A 21,444-nucleotide genomic window follows, 5' to 3' on the forward strand; every position below is an offset into this window, starting at 1 on the left:
GCATAAGGCGAAATCCACCCACCGAGATGAGATAACTAGACACCGGGAATCAAGAAAGGCTCCGGCGTTTGAGTGAAATAATGCATCCAAAGCTGAAGTTTTACAACGTTTCATCAAAACTGGCAGGATAATCGTGTCCCATTCATATTGTCACTGAGTCTAGCCTCAAGACCCATCAACTGCCATCTCAACATGAAGTCATACGTACGCCGACAACTCAACCTCAGTCAATGAGCCATTCCTCCACCTCAATACCAACACTCCGCCCCACGCCCCGAATGATATCCCACCCGACGTTAATCCTCCACTTGCCTCCCCGATCCATCGGATCACCACCCGTACCAACCTTCATCAGCAACCGCAAACTCGCAAGCGTCGAGATAGCCATACCAACGTCACCATCCACCACGCTGCCGCCACCGACAGTACCAAACCCGCCACGCACGTCGGCCTCGGCCCACTCGCTCCGCACGGCAGCAAAGATGGCGAGCATGCGCTCCAGAACGAAAGCGTGCGCGCCGAGCAGCTTGCGCGAGATTTTCTTGTGCTTGCTCGGTCGGCCTCGTTTAGGGGCTACGAACCCGCCGCCGCGGCGTTTTCGGCGGCCGTGGTGGTAGGTTGAGAAGAGCGTTAGGTCGTGGCGGGGCGCGTTGTGTGAGGCTAGGTAGGCTGCGAGGAGGAGGAGGCGGGTGGTTGTCGGTAGTAGGGTTGTTAGGTCGGCGGTGGCGGTGCTCATCAGCGCCGCTGACTGGGCTGATGCTGCTGCGTGCTTTGAGGGCGTGCCTACTGGCGTATGGCCATTCGTCTTTGTCGTTGTCGTCGTCGTAGACACCGTCGAAGAAGAATTGCCGAGCTTGATGGAGACGATACTCGGGTTCAGGAGGCTCTCGTCCTGAAAATGCACGCGCGAAGCGATGAGGAGCTTGGAGAACTCGCGCGGGCCGTGGGTGCGCGCCAGGATGGGCGCCGTGAAGCGCGGCCAGAGGGCGTCGCAGCTGTGGCGGCACGAGGGCAGGGTGCGGGACGCCGACGTCGTGAGGGCGTCGCAGACGGCGCCGACGAAGCGGGTCCACAGGAAGTTTGTGTCGTCTTGCGTCGTGGTCGGGGTCGGCGGCGGCGGGGACGCCGAGATGATTTTTATGAATTCCTGCTTGGTGTAGTTTGGGAATTGGATGTGTGGTACGAAGGAGATGCGGAGGCTGGAGGGGGGAGGGGCGGTGACGATGAAGACGCAGGTTAGGCATGGTATCTATGTAGCAACATGTCAGTATGCCATGATTGAGCGCGTGGGGGGTGCTTGGTCACTCACCACTTCGGATAGCCGTGCTAATGCTGGGAGGAGAGTTGCGGGAGCGTCTCTCTGACGGTCAATTGCGTCAAAGACAAGCACGAGGCGCCACCCGTCGGGTCGTTGTGTGTATTTGAGCATCTTGCACAGCTCAACCATCAATTGGGCCAGTGTCTCGCACTTCTTGGGCGGAGCCTTCCATTGTATCGCGTCCACCACGGCAGCGATTGTCCGCTCGAACAGATGCCGCCCCGTGATGCATTGTATGGAGTTAACGATGGCAAAGCCGAGAGAGGTTTTGGGTTCGGCCCCGGGTTCTTCGTCGAGGGGTTTGGAGAGGTTTTGCAGGAGAGACTCGACGATGGCTGACTTTCCGGTGGCTTCGGTACCGTAGACAATGAGGTTCCGGCAGGGCGCGGCGGCGGGCTGAAGTGTCGAGGTCAATGTTTGGCCTTCACATAGAGTTAAGCAAAAGATTGGCGACTTACATGGAGAAGAGTAGCTAAAGACCGGATCTGACGTTCGCGGCAGGGGAAACGTTCGAATAAGGGGGATAGGAGAAGCTCCTCGGGAAGCTGGAAGAGAGACGCCATGTCAATTGGGTCAATTGCTCTGGCGTTCGAGCCTTTTAGTAAGTATCAACTCGAAAACAGCGTCCGTCACCCGGAGAAAGAAAACCGGGGAAACGGGCCGGAAACCCAAGACCGCCGTGTCGCGTACGAAGGTACGGAGTACATGGGGAGGAAAGGACCTGCAAGCCGTTGAGACGCGAAATCATGTGACCGGAGCATCGGCCCATCTCGGGCCCCTCTTACGGCGGGCGCAGGGGACCAAAATGGCCCGCGTGCGTTGGGACCGAGGCGCCCTGTGCCGGGCGCAGCTCCACTTCTTGAGACTTGACCACACTCAGTTTTAGCTCGTCTGCGGCAGTGCGGCCTCACAGCTCACAGCTCACAGTACCGGTAACTTCTCAAGTCACAACTCTCTCTGTGTGTCTCTCTGGCTGGCCCCCTCCTTCACTCACCCGCAACTGTGCGCCAAGTGTCAAATGTCCACGTTCCCCAAAGGTCAAACAAACATGTCCGTATCCAAACCCAGTCCAGCGCCCAAAAGGGCAACCCACGGAGGGTTGACAGCAGGGAGAAGGGTAATGCGGGAGGCGCAGTGCTTTTACGGATACACAGTACCCTTCTTCCCGACCCTTGGAATGAACAAACTTGTGTGTGTTGCCGGGTTCTAAGAGGCTTGCGCAAGCCTCTTATCCGTACTTTTTCTCTTTTTGCTGCCGCTGCACATGCTTCGTGGCCCTCGCGGCGCAGTTTGGGTACGTCAACGGCATGGAACACACACATCATGTACTGTTGCGGCGTGTTCGTTTCTCTCCCACTTGTGAGGTTGAGCTTCTCCGGCTTCTTTAGCCCGTCTCATTAAAACCGGCATGCCACCACCTTCGAAGGATTCGTGCCGCCTAACGGGGAAAGGCGCTAGTCATCCGTCAGATGAGAGTCAGGTAGAGAGCTCGTCAGCTCAGTGTGGGGTCAATGATCTCTCCATTTGTGGCTTTGATAACTAAGGTAATAACACACCTGGGAAGGCAGCAGCATGAGATTCGTTTGTTCGTGAGGCCTCACACACACTTAACCCGACACAACTCAAGTCGGCATGTGCATATTAGAACCAACGGAACCAACCACCTACCTAACCCCTGGGGGCAAAAAAGAGACAAACTTGAAGCTAGCGGGCCGACTAATCAGTGCGAAGGGGGACTGTGTTTTAAAGCTTCATCCGATAACTAGGCGTCTCATTCCGTCAGCAGCGTCACCCGCCCACGGAACTCTGTTTCAACCCCGACGACATCTCTACTTCCCCCGTCCGGCCGTTGGACATCATCCCTAAAAAAGTAGAGGTCCGAGCATCACCAACTCAACCCCTTCTACCTAGCGTCCCGACTTCACACACACTTGACAATTTCCGAACGACGTACCTTTCACCTCGTTGCCACTACCGCGAAGCTTCTCTTTCTCTCCCTCCCATCTTCCCCACTCGCCATTCATCTCACCCCAACAACCTCCACCTCATCTCACTTCACCCCGTAGCCATCCTTCCCTCTCATCCCGAATCCTGACGGACGCCGTAAGACTGAAGGGCAGCCACTTGGTTCAGGTTCACCATTGAGACGAGAGTCGGGTGGCCTTGGGGGGCCCCGTCAAGCACATAATCACACACACGATGACCATCCTCTCATCCTCCGGACAGTCAGACCCAGCGGACGCCGCCGCAGGAAGCTCAACAAATCACATCGAGGACAAGCCATACCACTCAAAACGGCCTCACAAGAAGTCCCGGACGGGATGTAAGAACTGCAAGACGCGCAAGGTGAAGTGCGACGAAGCTCGTCCAACATGTCGTAACTGCGTGCTCCGCAAGGCCAATTGCAACTACCCCGGACCGTCCCACTCCCACTCCGACCACCGCCCACCGGGATCGCCATCAGGCTCCTCCGCCGGGCCCTTCTCCCCGGCCCGCTCGCGGTCTCACACGCCGCCGCAGCACCGCCGCAACAGCCACCACGCGGCCGGCGGCGACGACGACGACGCCAACGCCCTCGTCATCAAAGAACCGCTCTACATCCCCGCCGGCGACCGGGACGCCATCGACATGAAGCTCCTCTGGTTCTACACCACAAACACCTTCACATCCTTCGCCACGCAGGCCGGCAGGGTGAAGCGCATCGACGACATCCTCAAAGTCAAGATCCCGAGCCACGCCTTCCAGAGCCCCTTCCTCATGGACTGCCTCCTCGGCACCTCCGCCCTCCAGCTCCAGCACCTCAAACAAGACATCGCACCCTCCCGCGCCCTCCGCTACCGCGCCCGCGCCTTCGAGGGATACCGCAAGGCCATCGAGGAAGGCAAACCGGAAACTTTCCCCGCCCTCATCGCGACTTCCCTGCTGCTCACCGCTCTGTCCTCGCAAATGTTCCGGGAAGAGGGGACAAAGGACCTCTACATCATCGACTGGATGGTCGTCTGGCGCGGCATCGGCCTCATGATCGACATGGCCACGCCGCAGACCCTTTGGGATTCCGGGCTCGCGGAGCTCTTCATGCGCCCGCCCATCAACCTCGACGAGGCGGCCAAGCACATCCCTAATAACCTGCTCTTCATGGTCTCCTCCATCCAGCCAGGCGACCCGGACTACGAAGACATCTCGACGTACTACGATACGCTCAAGTACCTCGGCTCCCTCTACGCCGAGCTCGTCAACGGCTTCGGACCCATCATGACCCTGCGCGTCGTGACGTGGTTCACTTTCATTCCAAAGGGCTTTGTCGAGCTCGGGCGGGAAAAGAGACCCCGGGCGCTTGTGATTTTGGCTCATTACCTCATGTTCATGAAGGCGACGCAGAATCTGTGGTGGATCGAGGGTATTGGCGACCGTGAGATTGCCGGGATTGTGAATTATCTGGGTGAGGGATGGTATGAGCAGCTTGCCACTCCGCGTCTGGCTTTGCTGCTGGACGACCGTACAGATATTGCGCGGCTGATCCTTGGTGATCCGGACTGGGAGTCGCCCATTGACTTTTACAATGCTCCGACGCGGGATCCACGGACGGAGTTGCTCACTTGGGTGGATGATCACGGCAAGCGGTATAAGGGCATGCCGCAACGGGTTGGAGATTTACATCCCGCGGATCCGGCACCAAGGACGTTACCATGGGAAAGAGATGGTTTTCATCATGATCCGATGATGCTCAGCCCCGCGGGGCGGCGGTATGCTGAGAGGGTGCTAGAGGCGATCGACTCGGGAGTTCAGGACATGGATGTATCTTGAACAGGCTGGGAACAGCTTTATTTGGCGAAGGTACGGAAATGGTTTCCGACAGTGTTCGATTGCAATACCCAAATGGTGCAATATGTTTACAGACTATAGCGAATAGTAGAACTATCTTGACCCTGACATTCCAAACATCCCATATAAGCGCATACAAGAAATGGGTCAAGGCCTTGTGATCGGACTTTCAGCAGACACTCGATATTCTTCTCATGTAGAAGGGAGGAAGATTTTGTCGCTGCCGAGACTCCCATTGCAAGAAACATTTGAGTCGACAGATGATTTTCATTCGACAAATACATTTCACGAAGAGCCACCATTCAAAACCCAAATAAAGACTAGGAGAACGGTGAATCAAATGGCAAAAAGGAACAAATTTAGAAAAGGAAAAGATAAATGAAACCCCCGATCAAACAGCTACCACTATCAGCCTCTCGCAGATAACGAGCACATGCAATTTCGATCCAGCTCCCCAAGTCAGCAGGCGCGTTCTCAATGTCGCTTCCAACCGCGAAACGAAAGTGAGAGTGCGTGTGATCCCCAAGAAAATGCCTATTAGCCACGACAAAATACGATATGGAAAGAAGGTCCACTGTTTGGGCCGAATCTTTTCAAACACTTCGGGCAACCGATACTGATATCCCGCATCGCCGGAACGTATGTCCCCGCCTCGGGGTGATCCTTCTTCCTGTGCTTGATGAGATCTTTCTCTCTCGCGTAACCCTTGGCGCCAGTCTTGCTACATCCTCTCACCGTACAGGGGTATTGTGTGAAGTCGTGGGCGTTCTTCATGTGTTTGGTGTATTCCGACTGTGATTCGAATGGCTTGGAGCGGCTTTGCTCTTCGCGACTTAGTGTTTTGAAGTTGTCGTCCCTGTGGTGCAAACAGTCCACAAAGTGGCAGACCGGAGGTGCCTGATACTGCCTCCGACGGCTAGGCATAATGTTTTCGATCTTTCCCTCGGCCTCGAACTTGTGGTAGCCGCGCACATGTTGCAGTAGATGATCTCTTCTTCGAAACCCGTTTTCTCCGCGATGACTTTTGCAGAACGGGCAGGGGAATTTTGGCAGGTCGGTCCCCATAGAGTCAAGATGTCGGTAGAGGACATCAAGTCGAGCGAAGTTCTTGCCACAGGAACAAGCAAAGGGATTGTGTTGTGCTTCGTTGGCGTGCTCCTGCAGCTTGGCCTTGTTCTTGAACTCGACCGAACACTCAACACAAGCGAACGGATGCCCCATTTCAATGCGCTCGTGGCCTTCAAGATGAGGCCGGCGTTGATGAGCGTCACGCTCTCTATTGCTCACGAATCCTTTACCACACCCTTGGACTGGGCACGAAAATGCCTTATGGTTGTGCGACTTAGCATGGTATTCCATGTTCAAGGGGTGTCTGTAATGCACGCCGCACTCCACACAAGTCAGGTCTGCTTCTGCCGCAGTCTTCTCGACTGAAGCAGTAGAAGCTGTCTCCAGGGGCTTCGAACCATTGTGGACTGAAGCGCTGGCCAATGACAATGTCAAATCGTTGCCGTCATCCGGACTGCAATGATGCATGATCTCATCTGCACTAAGACTGTGTTATTTGGAGAGGAGGCACGGGGAATGGAGCGGGGAACTCACGGCCACATCAGACGGTGGGTTGCGATGCCAAAAGACAAACTGACACCCTTTTTGTTAGCAAGTGGTAAAAAAAAAAGTCTCACGGATCCAGGGGGTCCGCAGCGCCAAGAGCGCCATCGTCGACGTGGCTGAAGTCGTAGTAACCAGTAGGATCAAGGAGATCCATGAAGCTGGTGTCATTGGCGTTGTGTTCGGTGTCGAGTTCGGCAAGGAACTTGTCGAAGTCGCTTGTCCAGGCGAGGTTGTCAGACATTGTGGCGTTGGGTGGTTGCTGGGGTGCGTTGAAGCGGCGAGAGAAAATCAGGCTGTGATGGGAGCTGTGTACCGGTGTAGAGTCGCAAAAGAGGTGCAGATGAGTGTTAGTCGAGGAGATCAGAAGGATGGGGAAAGCGCCCTGCTTATCTCGCTCTCAGGAGAGCCTCCTGACAGTCTCTCGCTGCTTTAACGAGAAGACAACAAGTCTGAAGGGCGGTGGAGGTTTGAACCTGGAGACGAGAAGGTGATAGGATGGGGAAGCAAGCCACCTTCCGCCCTATTTGTGTGACGAACAGGAACTGACACCCTATTTCTGTGAGATAAGGAAAGTGAGGCTGTTGGAAGCGGCCATATGCAGGTTGGGCTGGGGTTGCCTTAAGCAGGCGGCATACAAGGAAATTGGGCGAACCAGCAAGCAGCGAGGAAGAGTCGCAAGGTATGGAATGGTATGATGTGTGTATTGAAACAACCAAACTCCAAAGAGCAACAAAACAACATGAAATCGTTCACAGCATTTTCCAAACCAATTGCAAAGCCCCTCGTCCAATCGGAGAATCTTCAACATCAACGAAACAACAAATGATATCAGATAAAAGACAAAAAATGGTAACACACCCGAAACTAGTCCCCCTCTATGCAGTCTTTAGTACAGTATGTACAAAATCCCTCCTCTTACTGCTGCTCAAACAACAGCGACCTGGGGTTACCAAGCAGAATCTTGAAAGTCTCCTCAATCTTATCAAGAAGCTCCGCAGCATGACCCTTCCACGACTCGAAGGTGACAATCTCAATCGTCAACTTGTCGCCCTGGGGGAACGCCTGGATCTTCCACTCGCGAAGCGGCTCCTGCTGCGGGTAGATCGTCTCCATGCGACTGCTCGCCGTCTCGAAGCCGAGGCTCTCGACGTGCTCGACGTCCTGGTGCACCACCGTGTCGAACCAGTCCACCGAGGCGGGCCAGTCGGTGCACAGCTTGGCAATCTCGGGCAGGCCGATGCCTTCGTGCGCCGAGCTGGCAATGTGCTGGTTCTGCACGAGGTTGAGGAGGTCGAGGACCGTCCAGTCGTCCTCGAACTTGACGCGCACGGGCACGTATTGCCAGCAGGGGCCGACGACCATGTCGGCGTTGGGGAAGTCGATGTTGCGACCGCTGACAACTTCGCCAAAGGTGACGTCGCGCGTGCTCTGCAGGCGGGCGAGGGTAAGGGCCCAGGCTGCGGTGGGGAGAGTGGCGATGGTGACGTCTTTAGAGCGGGTTGAAATGTCGAACGTCCTGTCGATGGCGTAGTGCTGTCTCTCCGTCACGGGGGTATCGGGCTTCAGAACATTGACGGAGGATCCTTGGAGGAGCTCCTTCCAGTAGTCGACGCTCTGGGGGATGTTGGACTTGACAACGTGGCCAACGAAGGAGGAGAAGGGGAGAGCCTTGGGAACGGGCTTGCCCTCATGCAGAGCTGAAAGCTGGTGCAGCATGATGGGAAGGCAAATCTCATCGTACTGAGCGTGCGAGACACGGAACACTAGGGCAGACTGGCCATTGCTGCTGTGGACGAAGAACCACTTGACAAAGATGGAGCCAAGCGGCATCCGGGTCTGGACGTCCATGTTGCAGAGGTCCTTGACAAAGGTCTCAACGTCGCTGTCGATCTCATACTCGACGACGGGGGTCTTGACGTCTTCGAGGATAACGCTCAGGCAAGCGCCGTTGTGCTTGACAAAGACTGATCGCAGCACCTCGTTGAGAGAGACAAGCTCCTGACAGCTCTGGAAGAGACGAGGGCGGTCGACATCGCTCTCGAAGTACATGGCCTCGTAACGAGCAGAGAAGCGAGGAATCTCAATCGTACCCTTGACGGCGACCTCCTGCAACGGTCTTGCGGGGAAGGCGTCGACAATCTTCCATGTCGGGTCGGCCAACAGGGGGCGGAGAGTCTCTGCCGGGGCATCGCCGAGGTCCTCAACCAGCTCAAAGGGAACGAGAGGCTTCAGGGACTCTTGAGAGTCCTGAGTGGGCTCAGAGTCCTGCAGGACGCTGGCCATGTCGTACAGCGTCCTCTTCGTGAAGACCTGGTTGACGGTAAGTGTGAGGCCAGCCAAGCGGGCCTCAGAGACGAGCTTCATGGCACCGATGGAATCTCCACCAAGGCGGAAGAAGCTGTCGTTGAGGCCGATATCGCTCTCGGGGAGCCTGAGTACACGGCTCCAGAGAGTTCGCAGACGACGCTGCTTGGCAGATGTGGCAGAGATGCGCTTAGTAGGCGCCTTGATAGCCGTGCTGGCCTTTTGGACCAGATCGCTCGTCTTGCCGGTGATCTCAATAGATCCATCTGCGTTGAATTTGGCGAGGCGCTCCGTCTTATAGAATTTGCCAGCCTCCTTGTTCTCGGCCCACGAAGGGTTCTCCAGCGTGGAGAGAGACAAGTCGGACTTGCTGATGACCACCAATTCACCAACAACTCCAAGAGGTGCCAGAAGCGCAGAGTCGGTTGGGTTAACAATGTACACCGCCTCGGCCTCCGGGTACTCCTTCTGAACGCTCTTGACGCTCTCGGTGCTCAAGCGAGCGACCTCGGTCTTGTCCTCCTCAGTCAGGTACGCGATGTCGCCAAGTGGCGTGTCGGTAAGCTGGCAAAGCTTCTGCGCCACTTGAGAGAACTGAGCGAGTGCCTTCTCCATGAGAGGCTTCTGAACAGTCTTTGAGTCGAACGAGGCCATCACCAAGAAGCCCTTGGGGTCTGTCGAGCAGACGAGCATGAGGGCGTAGGTGTTGAACTTGAGAGCTTCCTCCGCGGCCTCCGCGTCGCCAGCGGGGACGAGGCGGTTGGCGGGGTACTTATTGAACTCTTCCTGGTCAAAGTCGTCCGCGCTCGGGTGCAGAACGAGGCCGGTTCTCAGCTCGCAGGCCTCGAGGGCATCCGGGCTGAGACGGCGGATGTGCTGGAGACCGGTGTGCTCATACGGGATCTGTTGGATGGTCTGGTCTTGGATGTCTTGGAGGTAGTCGCTGACGAGCGTCTCGGCGTTGACCTGGGTGCGGAAAGGGACGGTCGTGATCATGGGGCCCTCGATTTCGTCGGAACCTCTGATGGGCGCGTTGCGGCCGGTGAGGGTCTCGCCAAAGATGACATCGTTGGACGAGGCGTAGTGGGATGCCACGTAGGCCCAGGCACCGCGAATCACGGTGGCGACGGTGGTGTTGGAGGCAGGTCTGCCGTTCAGGGGCACGTAGACCTCCAGAAGAGAGTCGGCCTGCGTCTGGTAGCCCTCGTACGGTAGCGCGGGGAACTGCGTAGTGGCAGCGGCACCCTGGAGCTGTTCGCGCCAGTATGTCTCGGCGGCGCTGCGGTCCATGCTGCCGAGGTACTTGATGAAGTCCTTGAACTCGGCCGGGCGCTGGACCTTTTGTCCGTCAAAGGCCTTGTTGACCTTGTCGACGATGAGGGGCATGCACCAGCCGTCGTACAGGGCGTGGTGCATCGTCAGCACGAACTGCACCTTGCCCGACGCGTTGTCCGTGACGAGGGCGTAGCGGACGAGAGGTCTGCCGAGGTCCATGCCCTCCTCGCGGTCCTTGACGAGGTAGCCCTGGAGATCATCGCCAATGTGCCAGGCAATGTCTTCCTTGACGACGACCTGTGCGAGGCCGCGGCCGGGCACCTGGACGATTCTCGTGCGGAGGATGGCGCAGTCTGCGGCGGCGACGTCAAAGGCGTTGCGGAGCTTGTCTGCTGTCGCCGCGTCCGCGAGGTCGACGACTCTCTGCGCGACGTACGCCGAGGTGACCTTGGCCGACAGAGCCATGAGACCCTCTTGGAGGGGCGTGCAGGGGTAAATGTCCTCGATGGCGGACTCGTCGATACCGCAGAGCTTGGCGGACTCGGCGCGGGCCTCCTCGGGGGTCCATCCTTCCTCGAGGAGGGAGAAGGGCGCGACGGCGGCGTCGTCTTCCTTGGACACCTTGGTCGCGTTCTCAGCCATGGCCTTGAGCGTGGGGAAGTTGAAGATGGTTGCGACAGTCAGAGCAATGCCGTCCTCTCTCGCGGCAGCGACGAGCTTCATGGCGCGGAGAGAGTCTCCGCCGAGGGCGAAGAAGCTGTCGTGCAGACCGATGGCGGCGGCGGACTCGCTGCCCAGAATCTTGATCCAGACCTGCTGCAGCGCCTTCTCCATCTCCGTCTCAGGCTCCGATTTCTCGGTGGGCGCGACGCGCAGGCGGGCGACCTGCTCGCGGGACATGGAACCTCCGAGCTCGCGCAGGCGCTTGCGGTCGATCTTCCCCGAGACCAGGGAGGGCATCTTGCGGAGGGGGATGTAGGCCGAGGGGACCATGTAGCGGGGGATCTCGGCGCCGAGGGCAATGTCGATCTCGGCGATGGCCTGGCTGAACTCGGGGGAGAAGGTGGTGACGTCGCCGACCTCGGCATCTGCAGGGCCGTCAACGGGGTTCTGCTCGACGACAAAGGCGACGAGCGTCGGCTCGCTACCGCCGGGCTTGATGACCTCGGCGACAATCTTGACGCCCGAGGGCATCTTGCCCCGGAGGTGGTGCTCGACCTCGGCCAGCTCGATGCGCTGACCGCGGAGTTTGACCTGCTGGTCCTTGCGGCCGACAAAGGCAATGGAGCCCGTGCCGTCCGGGTCGTAGCGGACCAGGTCGCCCGTCTTGTACAGGCGTCCGTGTCTGCCGCGGGCGGGACCGCCGCCGGCGAGCAGCCAGGCCGGGTCCTCGATGAAGACCTCGTCCGTCTTGGCCTTGTCGTTGAGGTAGCCCATGCCAACGACGGGGCCCTCGATGAGAAGCTCGCCGACGGCGCCGACGGGCATGAGGCGCTCGTGGTCGTCCGGGTCGACGATCCAGGTGAGGCCGCCGGTGCCCTTGCCGATGTTGGTTGAGGTGCTGCTGACGTTGCCGTTGATTGTGCAGCCGACGGTGCACTCTGAGGGTCCGTAGGCGATGATGACGCTCGTGGTCTTGCTCCACGTCGAGGCGTCACCCGCAGAAACGGCTTCACCTCCGAGACCGAGGACCTCGAGAGAAGGGATGACGTCCGCGTCGAGGACGCGGGCGACAGAGGGGGTCATGTGCGCCATGTTGCACTTTGAGTTGCGGATGGCGCCGCTGAGGTCGTTCATGCGGTCCTCGTCCGAGGCGATGCAGAGGCAGCCGCCGGCGGCAAGCGTGCAGAGCATGCAATCGATGCTGACGTCAAAGGCGTACGAGGCAAAGTCGAAGCAGCGCGAGTGGGCGCGGTAGCCGACCTCCCAGCCGCGGGGCACGGCGCCGCTGGTGAAGTTTTCGTGGGAGATCATGACGCCCTTTGGCTTGCCCGTGCTGCCGGAGGTGAACTGGATGTAGAGCGGGGACGAGGGCGGGACGACGGGCAGCTCGGCGGCGAGCTCGAGGGTATCATTGTTGAGGGTGTCGTCCGAGGCGATGACGAGGGTCTGCTCGGGCGCGATGCGCCGGCCGAGGTCGCTCTGGTTCTGGGAGGTGACGATGATGGTGGCGCCGGTCTGCTCGACGATGGTGCGGAGGCGGGCCTCGGGCTGGGACGGGTCCGTGAGGGCGAAGGCGGCGCCGGCTTTCATGACGGCCAGGAGGGCGACGGTGGTCCAGCGGGACTTTTCGAAGCACATTGGCACCGTGGAGCCGACGGTGACCCCCCGGGCGACGAGGTGGCGCGCGAGGCGGGTGGAGAGGCGGTCGACGTCGCCGTAGGAGAAGTTACCGTCCCAGGACTCGACAGCCGGCCTTTCGGGTCCCTTGGCCGCGACCTCGGAGATGATGTCCTGCATGCACTTTTGCATGTTCTCGGGCAGCTCGGCGTTCCATGTCCAGAGCTGCTCGAGGTCCTTTGCGGTGGGACCGATGGTGTCCGAGACCTGACGGTAGGGCTTCTCGAGGATAGTGGTGAGGATCTCGACGAAGGAGTCGAGCTGGAAGATGGCGTGGCGGTAGGAGAGGACGGCCCGATCCCATTGGGCCTTGATCACCAGCTGGTTCTCGTTGAGCGTCGCCTCGATCTGGTATGTCCACTGGGTTCCGGAGTCAGCACGTTGAAGTGAAAGTTGTATAATAGGGTACAAAGTATCACGAAAGAGGGTCGTCTACGTACGTCTTGTGATCTCTTGGAGGGAGCCTTCTCAGAGTTGCCCTGAGATTTGGGTGCTCCATTGTTAAAGTATATCACCGGGATGGTCTGTGTTTCACTCTCGAGACCGCTCTCGCCGAGGTTCTTGATGACCTCCAAGGCCTCTGCTATCGAGTCGCTGTTCTTGAACGGCGCCTCGCTCAGGCTCAGGCTGTTGTGTGTCGCCGACGACGGTTCCTGGCCCTCCCGTGTTCTGAATCCCCAGTTCACCTTGCTCAGGCCGTCGTCGTTATTGCGGTGGAGGACGAGCAGCCATGCGAGAAGGAGCTCCTGTCTAAAGTCGCTTACACCGGCGGTGGTGGTGGTGGATTCGGCCCGCGATGTCACGACGACGGTCCTCGTTGAAGAGGGGTTCACGGTATTGTTGCCGTTGGTCAAGCCGTTTGTTGCGCCGTCAGTGAGGCCTGTTTCTTGGTAGGCGGTTCCGCCGCCTTCGCTGTCTCGCAAATGCATCGTGTGTTTGGTTTCTGTTTACTTCCGGAGGGGGAGGAGGGGGTATCGAAGAGAAGTGAGTGGTAGCAAGGAAGAGGAGGATGGAGGGGTAAAGTTAACGAGCGTTATGAAGTAATTCGAGGTTGAACTCGCAGCATTTCACAAGCCTTTGGACAACGATGGCTTCGTCTGGTGTCTTCTGCAAAACGACGTCTGGTTTGAGACTTGTTGAAGAAAGATGTTTGGATTTTTGTCTGACGAGGACGATCAACCGGCCCAAGGGTGGAGAGCTGCCCTTTCACTCACACATACGCAGTACTTCGTAGACATGCACCAAGACTCAGAGGAGTCTTGTATACTCACAGTAACCGCGAGAGGCTCTTATGTGTGCGACTCTGCAGGTCTGTCCGGCAGGTATCCTTGCATGAAGACTACCCGAGAAACATACATGGCTTCCCGACTTCTTGATTAGATCGACGAACCCCATGGCTGGGTACTGCGGCATGTACCTTGCGGCGGCGCTGCAGCCGAGCTACGTCTCCTCGCAGACCGAGCTGGATCATGAATGGACTGCGCTGCCGCTGCGGAGAGCAAGCGGAGGAGGGTAAAGCGGGAAAAAAAGCCTGTGAAAGAGAAAGGGCGTGCATATTGTTTCTCGCCCCGGGAACCACCAGACACACCAGTCAGTTTCTTGCGATGCTCATTGATGGGAAGGGCAGATGCGAGCCACAACGGCGCAACGTGCCTAATCCATGGAGCCGTCCGGGTGGGTATAGCAGAAATGGGTTGTGTAATGTGTGACTTTGTGTCCGTATGTGTGTGTGAAAGAACGGAGTATCTGGTACGCTGGTACGAATACTGGTCGTTGATTCCGCCCAATTCGACTTCGGCGCGAACGAATAGGCCTGACTAAACAACCTAGGAACCACCAAAGGAACCTAGCATAGGTATGCTGCATGCAGAGCTATTGCGACTGTACCACAAAGTCAGCGTTCTGGGAACTTTGGGAGAGCCACAGAGAGAGAGAGTGAGGGACGTCAGATGCGAACGAGTTGAGCACACCCTCGCAGCACCAATGAGGCAAGAGTTTCATGACGGGTCCCCTTGAGCTAAGGCGCCATCTCATCATACGTTCTCGTGGTTCTGGACGGGAGGGAAAAAAGGTACACTACTGGGAGGAGTGAAGGAGGGAAAAAAGAGAGAGAGAGGCAAGGGGGTTGAAGTGGGAGGGGAGGGGCGTGTGATGATGTCGTGGGTCCTTCCTCCGATGCGACCTTACGAAAAAGAGAAACGAAGCAGGAGCTTTGGGGGGAGCTGGGAGCTGGGAGGGTGCGAGGTACAAAGATACCTGACCGGTACCTGACCGGGGGTGTGGGGCCTCAAAGACGGATCTGATTAGGAGCGCCAAGGGGGCGTGTCCCGCTTGTGGGCCGGCAGGCCTGAGGCGAGAGCCGGGAGGACATCGGCCCTCATTTCTGCAGCAGAATTTTTTCCCTCAAATTGCCAGACTCTTCAATTATTATCCGCCATCCTCTCATGCTCAAGTTATCCACTAATTGGCACAAACAGGGTGGGTTTGCTGTCTCGCGGCCTCGCCTGACGGTGACACACGCAAAGAGAAAAAGCGCCGGCTCGAGAGACGCGGATCTGATAACTTTAACGCGTCCATCTCCCACTCCCACTCTCCCAGGATGTGACGAACAGATTGATGATGGGTCATGCATGTCGTGGCCTTTTCCTCAATCTCGACAAGTGGTGCCCGCCTCACATGTGGAGGGGAGGGGGAGAGCCGAACTCAAGCCCAACGTAGCACTTACTACTCTACTTAGTATAGTATAGGAGGAAACTGGGCCTTTTAACACACTTCTACTGTGAAGTGCGAGAGAAATCGGGCCCTTGGCTAAGATAGGTAGGCGCACACTGCCACACACACATGGGGTTAACGGGCAGATGGTTCCTACTCAAGATGGGTATAACGGCTCCGCGTCATCCAGTAAGCGCTCATCAAGCCCATTATCCATGAAGGGCGACGCTGTTTAGTTCCCTTCTTGGGCTCTCCCGCTACGGTGCCGCTGACAGCGGAAGCTCCCAACGGTTGCGGCATTTCCTTACGATCCTCCTCAGGGATTACCGAGAACTGCCGCGTCAACCCCCGTGGTGTTTTGTGTGATCACAGTGCTTGGCACGTCAATCCGTCATCTCCTTGCGTCCTTGAGGATATCGAGCCGGTCTTCGGGACCGACCTGCTCGGAGCTGCTCCAGTTCCGTGAGGGAAAAGTCTTCAGACGAATCCCCAGCCTAAATACTCACACCACCAACGCACTGTGGTGACCGGGCAAAAAAGTTCCGTCCTGCTGCGTTGCTTGCACCGATATTTCCGACCTATCGTTTGTCATTGATTTGTTTGGCCTTCGCTGCCGTTGACGCACAATTAGCAAAAACGAACGCACTTTTCTTGCTGCGAACGAACCATAGAACGCCATCTATCCCACTTCGGAACAGCTTCACAGACGCGGACATACGCAGAGAGACCTCAGGATCGCAAGACAACCAGAGACAGACCGTACTACCAACCAGCCAGACTACCGCGAATTCGGTCAAGTCAGACTGTTGCTCGCGAACAAGCAGACTCGCCAATTCTTGCCCTGTTATTTTTGCCCTTTCTCGGCTTTCACTCAGACGCCATGGGCCTCACCGTTCTACCCGCTTTAATCCCCGACATCCCCCAGGTGTACGATGCCTATTTTGCGGCCTTCAAGGGGTCGGTAATCCTCGACATCCTGTTTCCGACGGGGATTGACGAGGCTTTCCGTGAGGGTCATACGAAACACACTGTCGAGTACTGGCACAAGACCAGCACCCAGTACACCATCAAGTGCGTTGATGTCGAGACTGGCGAGGTCGTCGGCATGGCCCTTTGGGACGCATTTCTCAAGGAGCGCACACCAGAGGAGTACAGGAGCCCTGGCGCCGTTTGGCTCCAAGGCGAGCAGAGAGCTCGCGCCGATGAGTTAATCAACCCGCTCAGCGCAGCCAAAGAAAAGCTTTGGGCTGGCCGAAAATACGTTTGTGAGTGGGACCCGCCGTGAACTCCCACGTCCTCCTTTTCCCGATCCCTTCCCCTTGCACCCGGTTCGCGCCTTTTTTTTGTTTCTTCAGGCTTTTCGAGACATACCATGTGAACCCCAGTTGCTGATGACACACGCTTATGCGTTTTCCCCGGGAACAGACTGTCATATTATTGCAGTGAAGCCTGAACACCAAAGAAAAGGCGTAGGCGCCCTTTTGACGAAATGGGGCCTCGATATGGCCGAGCTGGCGGGACTTCCCGTCTACCTCGAGTCGTCTGAAGAGGGATTCGGCCTCTACAAACGCCTGGGCTTTGAAGTGCTCCAAGACAAGATCGTGCACCGCGGAGGGCTGGTGGGCAAGGATAAGGACGTTGAAGTTCCTCTGATGGTAAAGATGCCGTCTGCAGCCAAGGGTTTGACTTTCGAAGAGTGGCGTGCTCAAGGATACCCGTCTTTCCAATAAGCTTTTCCTCCCTTTCGTGTGGCTGTGTTGGCTGGCTGGACGCAGTATCCGTACGCTTTTGGACGTGGAATCTGCGATGTCAGCAGGATTATCAGATCTTACCTTTTGGGAGTCTTGGAGGATGGATCCTGTGTAACGACTCAATGAGTGTCATAGACTAAAGGTAGACGTTGGATCTTCTGGAAGCGCCAAGACGAAAAGCGCCCAGGAAACAAAGTGCCAAGACGAAGCCAAGACGAGGCAAATCTGCAAGTCAATCTGAAAGAAAGGAAAGTTGGCTGTACCTGGATTATTGTGCGATGGTGCATGGCTTGGCTTGGCTTTGTATTGTATTTGACGAAATATTAACCGTGCCCTTGCTCGCATGAAAAATAGAAGTCGCTTGGTCTTTCACCCTGCGTGGCCGAGGGACGCGCCACACCGCACCCGACGACTGCAAGTGGGAGGAAACGGGATGAGGGGGTGGTACCGTGGTTCATGGGGTCGGGTGAGGGAGGGGATTGATGGGTTAAGGTGAAGGGTGCTGGACGATACCGCGATGGTCCAGTATCAGATGGAATCATGGCGTGAGAGAGACAGAGGCGCTAGAGGCAGAGGTACCGATACTGACGACTTGTTTCCTGCCCATCTGCCCACATCGGTCCCAAGGTTAGAAGGTGGGTGAAGAAGGGGGGTGGGCAAATGCAACCTGACGTCTTTGGCGAGGCGAGTGAACGGCGATCGGTGGATTGGCGTGGTGTTAATCTTCAAGGATGATGGAATCTGAAGAATTGTCCCGAAGTCGGAGAAGGGGTGACTGGGAGGGTGTGAGGGAAAGAAATGCAGCGGGACATTTTCGGGAAACGAAGGTACATGGGTACGTATATCGGTACGGATTCTCCGTACCTTTTCTTGGTGCGGTACTGGAGAGAATGTGGAAGGAGGGGTCCAGTGACTCTGTACCACGGGTGCCCTGTAGGGGAAGCTTGGGGAGGTACCTCAGACGATGTGGGAAGCTGAGGAAGGAGGATGGATGGAAGCGAGAGAAAATTTTGCACGCTGAAGAACGTGAGTGAAATGCTCCTTCCCTAATCTTATCTGATCCAAGATTTGATTGATTAGATCGAGCACTGAACCTATCCGAGGTGGTGACAGGGGATGGTGGCGGGTACAGCGGGGTCCCTTTGGCTGCCATGTGGGGTCTCACTATTTTCTGAGTGGCTGCACCGCTGCAGTCCCGGCGCAACTGGCGATGGAGGGGAAGGAGCTGCAAACGCCATTGACCAATTTGAGACACGACCCTAAGTTCCTCCACATTCAATGCAATCACACATGTCAACTTTTCAAGACTCGAGAGCATCCTGGGACCTTGGACCTTACTCTGACACACCCACACGTATGATCCATCGCGATCCCACTCCTCCCACGCTCTAGACTCGCTGTCAGCCCGCCCAATACACACGAATACGTGACAAAGTGACAAAGTCCGCTCGCTGGCAAGCACACATTTCCTAACAAGTCTCGTGGCTCCATCGAACCCATCTGCTCGTTTTGGTGTGTCACTATGTGTGTCCTCGCATCGCCAATCGAGTCGCCCTGTCATGACGCGAGTAGCCTTTTCGACCGTTCGTATACGCCCCTCAACACTGGGAATACTCGAGAATACTCCAGGTACTTGTCGTGAAACAATTGCCCGTTCGGTCTAGCCCGTCGCTGGCTACATACGCAGGGCAAGGTGAAAACCTCCAAGGAAGAAAAGAAGCAATCCCAGCTAAGGTTCTGCGCCGTACGATTACTTGCGTGCAAGTTCGCAACGTCCCGCTGTGTGGCGCCCGATCTTGGTGGCCGGCAAAGCAGCACGGCCAACACCTTAACGGGCTAAAGCCCAGCCCAGCGGCAGCGGGGGTGGAAGAGACCTCGCTTGCGGCTTGCCTCCTTGCTGGATCCAGATGATCCCCGAAAGCCGTTCCTCGGTGACGCAGATGCAGGGCCCTTTGGACATGGGTCGTCTCTGCCATCTGGACCCAGGCCAGTTATTTCTGCCATGCGACCCGAGAGGATGGCCGGCGTTGCACCTAGGTCGTGGTGACACTTTTTTGGACCTGCCATAGACAAACATTTCGACCAAGACCAAGACGTTCAATTTGTCTTCCGTAGTGATTTCGTTAAGCAATTGAAGCATTTATTCAGTAATTATTCGTCGACACAATGGCCGCAGAAGCATCAACAACCCCGGTATCCGAGCCTTTGGCTCCCACTCAGAAGCTGTCCATCCTCCACGGACCCCGCGATCCTCCTCTGGTTGACCTCAGTCTCGGCGAGCTGCTGGAGCTCCAGACATACCAACATGGCACCAAGGAATGCTTGGTGATTCCTTGGACCGGTGCACGATGGACCTACAATGAGCTCAACCAGCAGAGCTTGCTGCTCGCGCAGGCCCTACTCGAGATGGGCATCAAGGCCGGTGACAGAGTCGGTGTTATGGCAGGCAACTGCGAGCAATACGCCGCCATCTTCTTTGCAGTCTCTAGAATCGGTGCTATTCTCGTTATTCTGAACAACACGTACACCCCCAGCGAGGCCATGTACGCTGTTGAGTTCTCAGGTTAGTTACCAGTCTAACAGTTGCTGATTTCCGAGCTAACTCCGTTATTCAGAATGCAAGATTCTCTTCACCACCAAGCAGATTGGCAGACTCGACAACACCAAGTTCTTGGGCCAAATAGCGAACAAGATCAATGGGCCCAAGATTGTCATGATTCGGGGCGACACGAGCGGATATCAGACATACGACGACCTCATCAAGTCGAGCTCAAGACAGAGCCCGAGAGAGCTTCACCTGGCCATGAGCAAGGTGGTGCCGCATCAAGTATGCAACCTCCAGTTCACCAGTGGTACCACTGGCCGTCCCAAGGCCGCCATGCTTACCCATCAGTAAGTGCGATCAAGCTGATAGAGGAGGTCGAAGAGGCTAACTTTGGATTCAGCAACGTCGTTAACAACGCTCGTTTCATTGGTGATCGCATGCGCCTCACCCCGGACGACGTGCTGTGCTGCCCTCCCCCTCTGTTCCACTGTTTCGGTCTTGTCCTCGGCCTCTTGTCTGTCATCACGCACGGTGCCAAGATTGTTTACCCCGCGGAAGTTTTCGACACCAAGGCGACACTCAAGGCCATTCTCGAGGAGGACTGCACAGCACTCCACGGCGTGCCTGCCATGTTCGATTCCCTGTTCCAGGCAGCACCTGATGACTTCAAGTCATCCAAGATCCGCACCGGAATTGTGGCCGGCGCCCCTGTCCCAAGATATCTGATGGAGTTGATGGTCAACCGTCTCGGTATGAGAGAGTTCACCAGCAGTTACGGTCTGACCGAGGCATCGCCTACCTGCTTCAACGCCTTCACCGACGATGCTTTGGGTAAGAGACTGACCACCGTCGGTACGCTCATGCCCCATGCCTCGGCCAAGATTGTCGACAGAGACGGCAACGTTGTGCCCATGGGCCAGCGCGGAGAGCTTTGCATGGCCGGGTACCAGCTGCAGGCTGGCTACTGGAATAACTCGGAGAAGACCAACGAGGTCATGGTCCGTGACTCTGCAGGTGTCTTGTGGCTGCACACTGGTGACGAAGCCGTCTTTGACGACGCCGGATACTGCTCAATCACCGGCCGCTTCAAGGACATCATCATCCGAGGTAAGCTATAAATGTCCGTCACGCAACAACAGCACAATGTACTAACAACTTTCTCCCTTCAGGTGGCGAGAACATCTACCCGCTCGAGATTGAAGAGCGCCTCATGGCCCACCCGTCCATCTCCCAGGCCATCGTCGTCGGCCTCAAGGACGAGCACTACGGCGAGGTCGTCGGTGCCTTTGTGCAGCGCGCCGAGAACGCGGACAAGCCTTCATTCCAGGAGCTCAAGGACTGGGTCCGCCAGCGCCTCGGCGGCCACAAGAGCCCTGCGCACATTTTCTGGCTCGGTGAGGATGGCGTGCCGGCCAACGTGCCCCTCACGGGCAGCGGCAAGGTGCGCAAGTTTGAGATTGCCAAGGTGGGCGACGAGATTCTCAAGAAGAGCAGAACCGTCTCTGCCAAGTTGTAAGATTGCGGTCCTCGTAGGATATCTTGCCGAGGACGGCGTGGAGTGTGTTCAATGAGTGATACCACACAAAAGTTGTCGTTTGACCATTTTCGTTATTACTATTTCATGTCAGGCGATGGCTTCTGTTTTTTGGGGTTTTGGAATTTGGCTTAGATTTTTTTAGACCCATAGGATTACTGAACGTGTCGTTGAATTGACTTCTCGTCACACTCCCATGTGGAGTTAGCTTGTGCAAGTCATCCTCAAA

General features: G+C 56.8%; 7 protein-coding genes across 7 annotated transcripts; 4 read left to right on the forward strand and 3 right to left on the reverse strand.

The window, feature by feature from the left end:
• Positions 1-223: 223 nt before the first annotated feature.
• CPAR01_16532 (origin recognition complex subunit Orc5) lies at positions 224-1,881 on the reverse strand (the record flags this gene model as incomplete). Its single annotated transcript, XM_060500777.1, has 3 exons — positions 224-1,249; positions 1,310-1,714; positions 1,777-1,881. 3 exons carry the CDS (start codon positions 1,879-1,881, stop codon positions 224-226), a joined length of 1,536 nt encoding a protein of 511 aa, XP_060340486.1.
• A 1,636-nt stretch (positions 1,882-3,517) lies between these two features.
• On the forward strand, positions 3,518-5,122 carry CPAR01_16533 (uncharacterized protein; the record flags this gene model as incomplete). Its single annotated transcript, XM_060500778.1, has 1 exon — positions 3,518-5,122. One exon carries the CDS (start codon positions 3,518-3,520, stop codon positions 5,120-5,122), a length of 1,605 nt encoding a protein of 534 aa, XP_060340487.1.
• A 555-nt stretch (positions 5,123-5,677) lies between these two features.
• CPAR01_16534 (uncharacterized protein) lies at positions 5,678-6,995 on the reverse strand (the record flags this gene model as incomplete). The annotated part of the gene is made up of 3 exons (XM_060500779.1): positions 5,678-6,689; positions 6,743-6,781; positions 6,826-6,995. 3 exons carry the CDS (start codon positions 6,993-6,995, stop codon positions 5,678-5,680), a joined length of 1,221 nt encoding a protein of 406 aa, XP_060340488.1.
• Positions 6,996-7,669: 674 nt separating this feature from the next.
• Positions 7,670-13,602, reverse strand: CPAR01_16535 (AMP-binding enzyme; the record flags this gene model as incomplete). Its single annotated transcript, XM_060500780.1, has 2 exons — positions 7,670-13,033; positions 13,114-13,602. The coding sequence occupies 2 exons, from the start codon at positions 13,600-13,602 to the stop codon at positions 7,670-7,672; spliced, it is 5,853 nt and encodes a 1,950-aa protein (XP_060340489.1).
• A 2,663-nt stretch (positions 13,603-16,265) lies between these two features.
• Positions 16,266-17,115, forward strand: CPAR01_16536 (acetyltransferase; the record flags this gene model as incomplete). The annotated part of the gene is made up of 2 exons (XM_060500781.1): positions 16,266-16,650; positions 16,853-17,115. 2 exons carry the CDS (start codon positions 16,266-16,268, stop codon positions 17,113-17,115), a joined length of 648 nt encoding a protein of 215 aa, XP_060340490.1.
• Positions 17,116-18,572: 1,457 nt separating this feature from the next.
• Positions 18,573-19,047, forward strand: CPAR01_16537 (uncharacterized protein; the record flags this gene model as incomplete). Its single annotated transcript, XM_060500782.1, has 2 exons — positions 18,573-18,774; positions 18,824-19,047. Coding segments are annotated over 2 exons (426 nt in total), but the record flags the coding sequence as incomplete, so codon positions are not given.
• Positions 19,048-19,302: 255 nt separating this feature from the next.
• CPAR01_16538 (AMP-binding enzyme) lies at positions 19,303-21,197 on the forward strand (the record flags this gene model as incomplete). Its single annotated transcript, XM_060500783.1, has 4 exons — positions 19,303-19,699; positions 19,752-20,028; positions 20,082-20,788; positions 20,851-21,197. The coding sequence occupies 4 exons, from the start codon at positions 19,303-19,305 to the stop codon at positions 21,195-21,197; spliced, it is 1,728 nt and encodes a 575-aa protein (XP_060340492.1).
• Between the last annotated feature and the right edge of the window lie 247 nt (positions 21,198-21,444).

The sequence above is a fragment of the Colletotrichum paranaense genome, assembly GCF_030867605.1.
Source record: "Colletotrichum paranaense strain IMI 384185 chromosome Unknown Scaffold_26.1, whole genome shotgun sequence".
Lineage (NCBI taxonomy): Eukaryota > Fungi > Ascomycota > Sordariomycetes > Glomerellales > Glomerellaceae > Colletotrichum > Colletotrichum paranaense.